Source organism: Dipodomys merriami, unplaced genomic scaffold (assembly GCF_024711535.1).
Source record: "Dipodomys merriami isolate MVZ:Mamm:240054 unplaced genomic scaffold, mDipMer1.0.p SCAF_41, whole genome shotgun sequence".
Taxonomy (NCBI): Eukaryota; Metazoa; Chordata; class Mammalia; order Rodentia; family Heteromyidae; genus Dipodomys; species Dipodomys merriami.
The window spans coordinates 9978844-9991245 of NW_027205715.1; the positions used below are offsets into that span (position 1 = coordinate 9978844).

The window sequence follows — 12402 nt, forward strand, 5'->3', positions numbered from 1 at the left end:
AGCACGGAAGAGGGGCCAGCTCAAGGGTTCCAAGGTATTGAATCTTCCTAGGACTGCTGCTGCCTAGGGCCAGTGGCAGGACATAGGACCGGATACCAGGTAGCAGCGTCAGGTTTTGGGTTTTCAGGAGGAGCCAGAGTTCGTTCATGCACCCCCAGGATAACACCACTCACCATTTATACAGCATATATACAGCATCTGCTGTGAAAGTTCCCTCCAGTGTGAAGGCCAAGGCTTGCTTGTACTAGTATGGTGGCTGGGGACACTGGCCCTTGCATTTGACCCAATGCTTACCGGAAGTACTTCCTGTTTCTCAAGTGAGGAAACTCAGGCACAGAAAGGTCAACTTACCTGATCATAATCACACAGTGATGTCACAAAGAACTGACTTGGAGCTGACCTCCCTTTGTTCTTCCAGTCTGGTCTCCACAACCAAGAGGCCTATGGGGACCCCAAAGAACCTCCATTATTCCACATCTACTGTATACCGGGCAGCCAATGTGTACTGCTGCTGCCATCCCACAGCTAACAAAGGGTCTCATAAATGCAAAAAAGAAAAAGTAGGAGGACTGTGGCTCAGTGGTAGAGCACTTGCCTAGCATGCATGAAGCCCTGGGCTCTATTCCTCAGTACCACATAAACAGAAAAAGTCAGAAGTGACGCTATGGCTCAAGTAGTAGAGTGCTAGCCTTGAGCAAAAGATGCTCAGGGACAGTGCCCAGGCCCTGAGCTCAAGCTCCAAGACAGAAAGAGAGAGAGAAAGAAAGAAAGAAAGAAAGAAAGAAAGAAAGAAAGAAAGAAAGAAAGAAAGAAAGAAAGAAAGAAAGAAAGAAAGAAAGAAAGAAAGAAAGAAAGAAAGAAAGAAAGAAAGAAAGCTAGCGACAAAGTAGGAGCAGGGAATCCACAACCCCTACCCCACCACCCCACCCGGCGGCTGCCTGCTCCAATTCTCTCTAATGTGTATTGCTTTCACACTTATTTATTATCCAAGCTGTCCAAAAATTTATGCCACAGCAATGCCACAGCCATAGCTCAGCTGCCAGCACTGATTTATTGAAGCTGAAACAAGCTTTGGAGGCCTAGGGTGAAATTCGAACATCAGCTGAAAACATGCTGCTTGGAGAGAGGATTTCTGGGAAGCCAGAGCCACTGTAGGGGATGAACCTTGATCTTCAAGGCTTGGGGCCCCCAAGGTAGTGGTGTCCACACAGAGGAGTACCAGAGAGGAGGGCGATGGTCTCCTTCCTCTATCAACCTCGTCTTCCTAAATGAGGAAACTGAGGCACAGGAGGATTGAGGCTCCCCCAAACCACGTAGCTCACTCTTGAGTAGATTACACTTCTCTGAATCTAGAGACTGGGGAGAGAGTCCCCCACAAGTAAATTTGTTGGCCATGCATCAGGACCCATCTTCCCACGAGTGATAGCATTCATTCAGCCCAGCTTCCTGGCCCATGAATGAGACCTGTGCTGTGTGATATAGAAAAAAAGTACAACTGTAAACTTCATAACCTTTGTGCTAAAACACAAACCCTAAAGGAATCTAAGGAATTCATCACAGCTCGTAGGACTTGGAAATAAGTACAGTGCTCATCTCTGTCATAGAAGATGCTTTAAAGAAGATGCTCTAAATAGTACCAGAAGCCCGTGGCTCATGTTTGTAATCCTAGCTACTCAGGAGGCTGAGATCTGAGAATCAGAGTTCAAAGCCAACTCAGGTAGGAAAGTCCATGACACTCTTCTCTCCAATAAACTACCCCTCACATGCACAAAAAATGCTGAAAACAGAGCTCTAGATCAAGTGATAGAACACTAGCCTTACGTAAAAGAAGCTCAGAGTCAGGGCCCAGGTCCTGAGTTCAAGCCCCAGGACCAGCACACACACACACACACACACACACACACACACACACACACACAGCTTGAATCACTTCTTTATTGATGTCACCCACCCCCTTCCCCTTCTCATCAGGGTCTGCCTAGCCTATTGATTCCATCAGGAGACAATGGATGTCATCTTCTAAGTCATTGACAAGGAAGGGGCTGATCCAGGAGGGCCTAGAACAGAGGCCTGTGGCATACACTCCCTCCCAGTCAGCGTTCCCCAAACTGTGCTCCTCAAGAACCTTTGTCTCCCCTGAGACACCTGATGTGTTTGGGAAGGAAGAAGCCTGTGATCACAGAAGAAAACAAAGACACAGCCCTCGATACTGAGCTCCCCAAGGTACAAGTCCTCAAATCGATTCTGTGCACCCAAGTGACTTTGACAAAAGAACTCCAGCCTGGAATGTGCCCTGAGCTAAGAGGCAGCTTCCCTTCTTTTCTCCTACAGCCTTCTTTTCTTCCATGCCCTGAGATCAAACCAGTCCCGAGATCCTTTCTGAGCTCCTGTGTGGCTCCAGAGAACCAGCTAGATGGGCCACAATTGTGGTACCACATCTCTGTGGTGTACCTGGCTCCAAGACACTGCCCCTCCTACAGCCACCTCCGCTCCTCCCTGGACTGGAACCCCTTCTCCTCCAGCCAGTCTTTTCTTATCAAGGACAAGCCTGCTCGGCGCCTGAGTCCCATTCCCCTCATCCTGACTTCCCTCAGACTGCTGGTCGAACAAATCAGGCCCAAACAAAGGCCTAGCAGCCCCTGAGGATGGGCCTAGCGGGCCTAGCTGTACTGCCTGGGCTAGTCTGCATCATTTCCCATCGCTCCCCTCTGTCCCTGCCAGGTACCCAACCTCTCCAAGCCTCTCCTGAGGGTCAGGAGAAAATGCCTTAAACGTGAACCCATTCAACATTCCATTCTCTCTCAAAGGACACCTTTTGTATTAAAAAAAAAAAAAAGCAACAACAGAGCTTGGGCTTCCAGGCAAGTCTGTCCAAATAACTGTGAATGGCTGTAGATGCTATCACCACCTCTCAAGCCCCCAGCCCACCCACACACACACACACATCCCCAATCCCTTGGAAGCAGAATTTCACTCAGTTCTAAAGGTTCTGGTCAGTTCTAAATAGTAGCCACTAGATGGCGATGTCAGGAACCATCTTCTCAAAAGTACTGGGCTGGGAATCAAGCATTGAGTAAGATGCATTGTGCTCCTGAAGTGACATGTTAAATGGAAGCCCACTTTGTAAAGCTACTGAAAGATAACATACATGAATGAATAACTAAATAAATAAATAATAAAAGCTGATCATGGCAAAAAATAAAAGTAAAAACAGGAGAAAGAGGAACTTTAAAGGCAGGTCATCCTCCCTCATCCTAGTGATATCACCAGGTACATCCTTTAATCTCTTGGTGTGCCACATTCACAAGGGTCTAACAGTAGCCTTTACCTCCTAAGGCTAACACCCAAGTCCAGGGTGGCCCTGGGGAACCTCTCGGGAGTTTCCGAAAATCATGACGTCCAGCCTCCATCCAGGCCACTGAGATCAGAATCTCTGGATGCACCCACCATCCTTATTATGAGGGAAGCATAAAAAGCAGGACTACAGTCCAGGTTGGCTTAGATAAAAGCAAAACTTAACCAGAGAGTAGCCAGCAGAGGGAGTGTGGCTCAAGCGATAGAGCTCAAAGACCAAAACAAACACAAAAGGGCTGGGGGCTTGTTGGGAGGTCTCTCATCCAAGGTTGTTCTTGGAGATGATGCCTTAGGCACCCAGGCAGAAGAGCCCCCGCGGTGGCAGGAGCCAGGGAGAGGTACAGAAACAACTCCAGCCTGGGAGAAATCTGTAAGACCAGCCCACAGATTTCTCCCCCCACATTCCCTCCCAGTGACCTGGCTGCCCCTCCCCCAGAGGTCCTGCCCTACTCTTTCTTGATATCAGTACAGGGTGTGGCGGGGGGGGGGGATAGGAGGTGGGGGGTCTGTTTGTAGACTAATATCCCAGTTTTGGGAGTGCCCACCCTGTGAGCACCCAGCATTAGTGCAGGCTGGGAATCTGCTTGGATTTCAGAGCTTCTTGTGTTCCCCTCTGTAACCTGAAGGATGGGAGGCTGGGAGCCCCAAAACTCCAGCCTGAGAACTCAGTTCCATCAATCTGGCAGTCTCAGAATTAGTTCAGTCCATCCCAGAAAGCTCACCTGAGGCGACGGGGAAGTGTGTGCTCAGGGGTCTGGAGATAGCTGGAGAAGGCCTGGAGAAGCAGAAGGCTGGCATCCTGGGATTTGCCTGGTGCTGGGCCTACAAGGTTAATGTTGGGTCCATGTCTGTTTGTCCCATCCAGACATCCAGCCCGACCCTCCTTCCTGTCTTATGGGGAGGCCGGGTGGATTGTGCGGCCTGGAGACAGGAAGTTTCTGCTTCCGTGGGTCTGGGACTGCCAGACTCAGGCCCGCCTGCAGATGGACCAAGAGGCAGATCCTTGGCCCTGTGCTGCCTGCTCCAAGCAAGGCCTTGACAATGGAGGAGCCAGAAGCCTCGTTCACACACCACTCAGCACAGGGCCAGTCCACACGGGCCCCTCACATACTCCATCCATTCTCGAACATTCCCCTGACATTCACACAAACAGCACAGACAGTGCATACACACTTGCAGACGCCCCTGCCACAGCTTCGGCTACTGCATCACCATCACGCTCCACATCTATGGAGCCCCTACCGGATACCAGAGACTGTATTGCATGCACTTGACTTGAATCTTCTCCTTCTGGCAACCAGTGAGGAAAGCACACAGCCATCTCCTTTTGACAAGAAGGGGGAAACTGAGGCAGCAAGGCTATGTGGCTATTCCAGCACCGGCTGGTGGGTAAGTGGAAGAGGCAGATGCTCCCAGCAGGGTCCCCCCAGGGCGCCAGGCTGAACCCTTGCTGTGTGGCTGCGTGGCCTCCTCCATCCTCAGAGCGCCGCTCCCCCACCCTGTAGATGTGGTGTTGCGTTGGTGGTGACCACATTGGAGGGGAAAGTGAGCCACATCTGGGAAAGTGCTCTGTCCTCCTCCCTCCCAGAGGCTGGAGACAGGACAGGCATTGTTCTCCTGTCCTGAGAACTCAGGCCCAACTCACCGCTCCTTTCCTGGCCTCGCACCCCTGCTCCCCTTCCACCTTCTGGTTCATTCCCAGGACTGTATCCTCAGCTCCTGCCTCTACCCCAGCCCCAAGGCCCACACGAGGCAGCTCAGCCCCCCAGGCGACCCCGTGAGGATGTGATAGGCTAGACAGGACCACTCTCCTAAAACCAGGGCTTCTTGCACTCCTCCGAGGCATGCAGCACTCTGCCCTCTCAGGGAGGTCTGCGAAGCCCCCTGTCCCTGCTGCATCTCCAGCCTGGCCCTGTAGCCCATCCCGGAAGCTCAGTGCTCCTCACCGGATGCCATCTTCCCAGATCAGCCTCGAGGCCTCCCACCCTGCTGCTCCCTCTGCCTGTGAGCCCTTCCCTGTCTGTGCCTGGTAAGCGCCACTATTTCAAAGCAGTTCACAGACCCCAGGCCCCCTCCTCAGAGCACCACCAGCCTGACCCGCTTCGTGTGGCTTACGCTCATCCGACACAGAGGGACAGGTCAAAGCAGGTCCATCTCCGAGTAATCCCAGGGTCTGCTCAGAACTAGCTAGGCAATGCCTGGGCATCGTTAAGTGAGCTTGCTTCCTGAAAAATAAATGAGCATAAAACATGGCCAAACAATAACAAACAGCTCATCAGGAAGCCGATGGTTCTATGTTGAACTCAGAACAGGAAGATGGGGGGTTGGAATATTGGCTCTGCTACTCCAGCTGCATACCCTTGGACAAGTAACTCTGCCTCTCTGAGCCTCAGCAACCCCCTAAGAAGAAGAGCACCTCCAGCTTGCAAGGCTGTGAGAGACCAGCAGGCTTGGACACTGAAGACCTTGGGTGTAGATGGGATGAACAGTATGATGGAAGCGTCTGAAGGGCTCTGGAGATGGAGGCTGAGGGAGAGGTGGGGTGGTGATCTGAACCAGGCACGGAAGGGCTAAGGACTTGGGCTGGCAGAGAGGAGGAAGCGGAGCGTCCTGGTCAGGAAGGCGGAGCGGTTCAGCCCCGGGCTGGAACAGAGTGTTCTGTAGGTCTCAGCAGACTCACGAGAGCCTGGTCTGAACTGGGCAGGGCCACACGGGGCCAATTACACATGCTGCAAAAGGGCAAATCGATGTCCTCCTCCAATACACCCACGTGAGTGATAAGCTCAGAGCCTGGGGCAGGGACAGCACCTAGGAGGGAGCTCGTAAGGCCTGAGATGGAGCTGCATTCAGTATGGAGAGCAATTATTTGACAAAGGAGGAGGAATGAAAGGAAGAAAGGAAACAGACGGAAGGAGGGAGGGAGGGAGGGAGGGAGATTCTATACCCTCTGCTGTGACAAGCACACAGGTGAGGCACATCTGGGGGGGAGAAAGGACAGGGGCAGATGAGTGATCGATCCAGAAGTGATAAAAGGTACAGAGGAGGTGAGATCCGAAAGGAGAAGGCTGAGGAGGGGGAGCTGGGGAGCGGGGAGAAGGCCGGGGTAAGGAGCTGCCCCCTCTTGGAGACCGAGGCCCAGATGGGACATTTCACTCTATCAACGATAATCTCTTGAGATCTCAGGAAACGTGGATCCTTGCCTCAGTTTCCCCACCTGTGTCGTGGAACTAATCATGGCTGCTTGGGGTGGTCCTGAGGAACTAAATAAGGAGGTCCAGTAAAAGCTCTTGGTATCCCCAAGTGCCCAGAGAGGCCATGGTTCTCCAACAGGAACCCAGAAACCTATCACCTAATGGACTGCAACTATGTAGATCCTGGGGTCTCACCAACCAATCTGTCTCCACTGACCAGGGCAGGGGTGGAGAACTGGAATCTACAGCGTCCGTCCCTACACTCGCCCAAATGATTCCAACCTGGGTAGCTACAAGATCACACACCATGGGCCCTGGATCGGTCACTTATTTCTGTTGTCCCCGATCCTCCCCAACAGCTCTTCAAAGACCATTTCACAGAGCGGAGAAGAGGCTCAGAGTGGCACATCAGCAGCCCCAGGACACACAGGCACAGGTGGGATTCTGGCCTGGGTCTGCCAAACCCCTAGCCTCCAATCCCCCTTTTCTCCCCATGGGCTTTCTCCTGCCTCACCCCCCCTACCTGGTTCCAGCATTCTCCTGCCCCCACATCCCCATTGTTGCGTTCTCCCCCAGCCCAGAGCTAATCTAGCCTAGCAGACCATCCCCTTGTTTCCTGCCTGCCCAGAGCTCCCTCCTTCTCTCTCTGGCTCTTCCTGTCCCATGCCCCCCTGTGAAGTGCTTAGCTTCCAGAGGGATGGAAGCAGGGACTGGACAGTGCCAGAAATGAGGCACGATCTCCTCAGGGGTATTGTGGGGGACATTTGCCACCCTTCTGGGGTCTAAGCGACCCTACCCTTGGGGCCTCCAACCGTAGCCCCCGGGCCCAGGGCACGTGCCTGCCTGACCATTCCTTGTTTACACATGACAGGAAGAGCCACTGGCAGGATGAAATCAACTTCCACAGGGTCTAGGAGGACAAAGGGAGTTGGCAGAGGGTGCCAGGACAGGCTCTGTCCCTGTCTGCCACCAGTGCCAAGTCTGAGAGGCAGCTGGCCCAGCGGGGCTCCTCCGTGGGCGGCCCAGGCCGCAGGCAGAAGGCACAGCGGATCCTTTGGGGATGGGAAAGTGCTGTGCTGTTGGTTCATTCCGCAGACTGTGATGGAAGGTTCAGATCTCACCCGGAGCCTGCCCATGGATGGCCGTGCTTCCAGGACTCTGGGGCCATTCCTTGTCCCCTACCCCCACCATCAGCCCCTCTGGTTGCCTTAACGTGCTATGATCTCATTTTCCAAATCCAGGGGTTCAATCTGAACTATCTGTGTACCCAGACTTACCCAGCTGACCCACACCCACTGTCCCCTGCCTGGCTTCCCTGGCCAGTTTATTACTGTACCCTCTGCTAGGACTCCTCCCCCTCCTCCCTGAGGCTGATCCACGCCCCTGACCTCGGACACCAGCTGTAAACTCCTGACTTCCCAACCTCCACCCCAGGCCGGACCAACCAACCCCACCTGTCACTCAGGGGGAGTCTCATGCCTGCCAGCTCCACCCTTCCCCCCTCTCCCCCATACTCCTGAGCAAGGCCTGGACCTCTGTGTGCCCAGCTGAACAACAGAACAAGTTCAGGACTTCCCAAGCATTCGCCCACAGGAAACCAAGGCAACTCATCCAAGGCCAGATTCCCAGGCCTGCCCAGAGGCTGGCCCAGGGCAGAGCCCTGGCATCTGTAGTTTTGCAAAGATATTGTGGCTGGTTCTGGAGAGGAGCAGAACTGTGGCCTCTTCCCACTTAGGTCTCTAGGTTCCCAGTGGCTCTGGCACACTTCAGTGTCATTATCTACCATTCCCCTTCTTGGCTCTTGTTTATCTCAAGGCCATGAAGTTATAGCTGGGGAACATAGACCTGACAGGCCCAGGTCATATGACAAGCAGATCACTTGACCTCATCCAATGTTCTGAAACCCAAATGCCCTACAGAGCCAGGCCGGAAGCTTGAGATTGGAACACACATCCACACTGAAGCGGACCTGGGCCACTCGGGCACTGATTGCTTCTGTCTGTTCACAACCCCCACCACCTCACCCATGAGAGGTCTAATGCCCCCCCAGGCCAGCCCACCAAGGGGTCACCTTGGACAATGCTCAAGGTAGAGCTCGAGGCTGGACTTCTGACCTTGCTACACCCCAGCTGGTGAACAAGTATCTTAGACCCCTTGAGCTCCAGATCCCTAAGCTGTAAAATAGGGGTGATAGCACCTGCCTTGGGGGTTCTAAGGAGGGTTAAATATATAGACACCTGCTCTCAGTGGGATCTGAGCTCAAAGCCATAGAGCTGAGGCCTGGAATTGGGGTCTGTTCCTGGGAAGTCCGAGGCTAGGCCTCTGCAGGGTCAGCCTCACTGGGCCTTTAGGCCGCCCACCGTGGGGCGGCCTATCTGCCCACAGCCGGGCCCTCACAAAGGAACAATAACAGGAAACCATCCCGGGGAAGTAGGCCAGGGCCAACTGGAAAACCTGAAGGGGAGGTGGCCAGGCCCCTTCCCTGGCTGGGTGTGTCCCCCACTAGAGTAGAGCTCCATGCTCGCTCGCTTACCACACTCGGCCCTGGACGGATTGCTGGACAGAACAGAGAGACGCCTCCACCGGTGAGTAGGGCCTCTCCCCTTCCTCTCTACGCTTGCCATGGTCATGGGTCTAGGACTAGAGGGTCTTGACTCCCCCATCTGGCCCTGGAGGGGATGGGGATGGCTCTCAAGAGACAGAAGATCCTCCTGGGCAGGCTGGGTTTTCTCTGGAGTCAGAACAGAGCTGGGAAAGGTGTCCCCAGCGGGGGTGCCACGGGCACGAATGGGCATCTCGGGGCTGAGGGGTGAGCAGGGCTTGGCTCTCTCGTAAGTGGGATGGGTGGGCCAGGCCTACTGGTATCCATCGGTGCCAAGTTCAGAGAGGGAAAATTTCGGATTCTGCTCCCTGTTGGCCAGCATGCCAGGGTGGAGGATGGACTCCAGGTCTTGGCTTCTCGGTGCCCCAATGGGACAGGATTTACAAAGGCCTGACAGCACCCCTTTCCCCCTACCATAACCCCTCAAGTTATAGGGTTGGGATTTAGGGTGGGGGAGCCCCAATATGAAAGCTCCCAGCCTCAATCTTCTGTTGGTGCCCGCCATTTCAGGATTGGCAACTTGAGGCTGGTTCTGGGCAGTAGGGGCGCAGTCTATGAAATCCCCTCCCTTTCCTGCCCTCCAAGGCCATGATGAAGGAGCCTGGCTGGCAGATGGCGGCCCTGGGCACAAACCACCACCCTGTCCCCTTGTCTCCAAGTCCCCAAGCCTTGGCATCCTTATCTGAACACTGGGGATGGCGACTGTTTGTCATTTGTTATGAGAGCAAGGGGTGAGGCGTGTAGAAGGTTCTGGAACAAAGAGCCTCCTTATTTGGCTATCTGCACTCCTCAGAGGTAGACTCTTCCTGTCTCAGTGAAGACAGCTGAGATTTGGAGAAGAACTGGGGTGGGGATTTGAACCCAGAACCTGTCCTCCAGAGCTCAGGCTGTTTCTGGCACCTACAGTTTCTCGGGGTCTCAGACATCTCCTCCCTGCGGGAATGGCTGTAGCGGGAGATCACCGAGGAAATGTGGTGGAGCGGATGATGGCTATGGATGTCACTAGGGTTTTTCTCTGCTGAGGCAGGGTCACGGGCCACCCACCTTCCCATCAGAGAGGGGCTGGCTGCCCCGCAGGTGAGAGGTGGACACTCACCTGGCCACTCCTACAGCAAGCCTGACCTGACTCCTGTTCCATGCTGAACACCCGGCTTCTTGCTCAGTGCACACACGTGGTGTCCGGGCAGGATGCTGGCAGGTGAAGGCTGATCCAGACAGGAAGGTCACCTGGGCAGCTCAGAGAGCTGACAAGGCTGGAAGAGGCCAAGGCACAGGCCCAAAAGCCTTAGCGCAGCCTCAGGTGGCCTCTGTCTTGACTGGGCTGAGCCTCACCATCTGCAGACCCCATCCAGAGGGAAGGGCCCCTAGAAGCTTTGGGGCCACACAGAGGCCAGCTTTCTACACTGAGCACCAGGACGGGTGACTTTCGCCTGGAAGGGGTTAAACGGCCCACTCTGTAGCTTCAGCCGACCATTGTGCAGAGAAACAAGGGCCGGACATGGGGGCAGGAAGCCAGAAGGGCCACAACTCATTCACTGGATGAGTCACAGCTCTGAGGCCTTGGAGACACACAGTGGACACTGTGGCCATCGTCCCAAGAAAAGTCTCAAGCCCCTGTCTTTGTGGACCCATTGCTCTTATTGCAACCATTTCTCTGTACCCCTCCATTGAGCTGAAGCTACCAGAAGGCTCCTATTGGAGAGATGGGGCTAGGTCACACAGCCAAAACAAAGTAGAAGCAGGATATGCGTGGGGACCGCCCTCCGAACCCCAGAGCCTAGGCCACAATCCATGGCCCAGCTCAGAGAGAAGAAAATCAGTTAGTTCAGCCACAGAAGGACCAGCTCAAGGACCAGTCTAGAGCTCTGTGATCTTAGAGAGAGATGCGTCCCTGAACCTAAGAGCTTGCTTCTGACAGAGAAACATAAAAAGTCCCTCCTGATCCAGGTCCGAGCTGGTGTTGGGTGGAGAAATCACAGGTGGCTTCCTGGAGGAAGAGCAGATCTGGGGATTCTAGGTGGCACTGGGCAGCCCTTCTATGATCTAAGCCCCCATATCCCCACATCTCTCTAAGGCAAAGGCCCTAGTCTCTAGACTCACTAGGCTCCTCCACACTATCAGATGCTGGCAGGTATACAGACCAGCAGGAGGAAGCGGGGGCCCAGGGTCCAGCAGTGAGCGAGGTTTCCCTCTGGGGCAGAGTGAGGAAATGAGGCCAGACATGAGTTGGTCAGTTAGGGCCACAGCCACCAAATGTACATGGGGGTCAGAACCCTGCCCAATTGCTGTGCACCTGCTGTGTGCTAGGTTTGAGACCCACGGTCCTACCCAATCCTCCCATTCGGGTAGGTAGCTACCATCACCTCTATGACAGATGAAGCTGAGGCTCAGAGAGAGCAAGGGATGGGTCCAAGGCCACACAGCTCAGAAGCAGACAGGCAAGTTCAAACAGACAGACAGGAAGGGCTCACTGTTCCCCTGACTGTCCCCACCATTGCAATCAAGGCCACAGAGCCCAGAGAGACTGGAAAGCCCCCCCCCCAGGGTGTATGTCCTCTGACTGAAGTCTGAAGTTGCTACATAGGAGATAGAGATAGACTGGAGCCCAGAGACCCAGCATAAATTGATTCTAAACTGGGTCTGTTCTGTTGGTATTTCTACCTGAAAGAATGCATTGAGAATTCAGTACATGGACTTGAATCCACCGGGAATGAACATTATGATTGATTGGTGATGCCTGCCAAGGTTGCAGGAAGGGAATGAGTGAAGAGCTTACGAGTCCTGTTTTGCCAGCCCTGCCTTTATAGGCCCTTTCTTGGGTGGATCTGCATTTTCACTATAAACTGTTATGAAGGATAATTTTATTACCTCTAAAGAATCAAAATCCTTATAGTGGCCAGACACTAGTGGCTTACACTTGTAATCCCAGCTACTCAGAAAACTGAGATCAGAGCCCGGGAAAGAAAGTCCATGAAACTCTCATCTCCAATTAACCACCAAAAAAGCCAAAAGTGGACATATGGTTCATGTGGTAGAGCACCAGCCTTGAGCAAAAGAGCTCAGGGACAGCACCAGACCCTTAGTTTAAACCCAGTATACACACACACATACACACACACACACACACACACACACACAAAAGAAAAAAAACTAATAGTAGTGTATCTGGCCATGTGATGACTGCAAGGAGCTATCTAGGGACAGGCAAGAGCTTGTTTGAGTTAGACTGCCATTTCACTTTCTCTGATCACCCTA

At 53.6% G+C, this 12402-nt stretch overlaps 1 protein-coding gene and 1 long non-coding RNA gene across 2 annotated transcripts in view; one reads left to right on the plus strand and one right to left on the minus strand.

The window, feature by feature from the left end:
* Window positions 1-360: 360 nt before the first annotated feature.
* On the minus strand, window positions 361-5555 carry LOC138806955 (uncharacterized). Its single transcript, XR_011366010.1, has 3 exons — window positions 5470-5555; window positions 4077-4176; window positions 361-441 (listed from the first exon to the last, which is right to left on the minus strand). It is a non-coding gene; the product is annotated as an uncharacterized lncRNA (long non-coding RNA).
* Window positions 5556-9042: 3487 nt separating this feature from the next.
* Cdh5 (cadherin 5) overlaps window positions 9043-12402 on the plus strand; it is a 34111-nt gene continuing 30751 nt past the window's right edge. Inside the window, exon 1 of the mRNA XM_069992453.1 lies at window positions 9043-9130. Within this exon, the coding sequence (XP_069848554.1) occupies window positions 9063-9130 (68 nt within the window). The 5' untranslated portion in view covers window positions 9043-9062. The remainder of the gene's footprint in view (window positions 9131-12402) is intronic.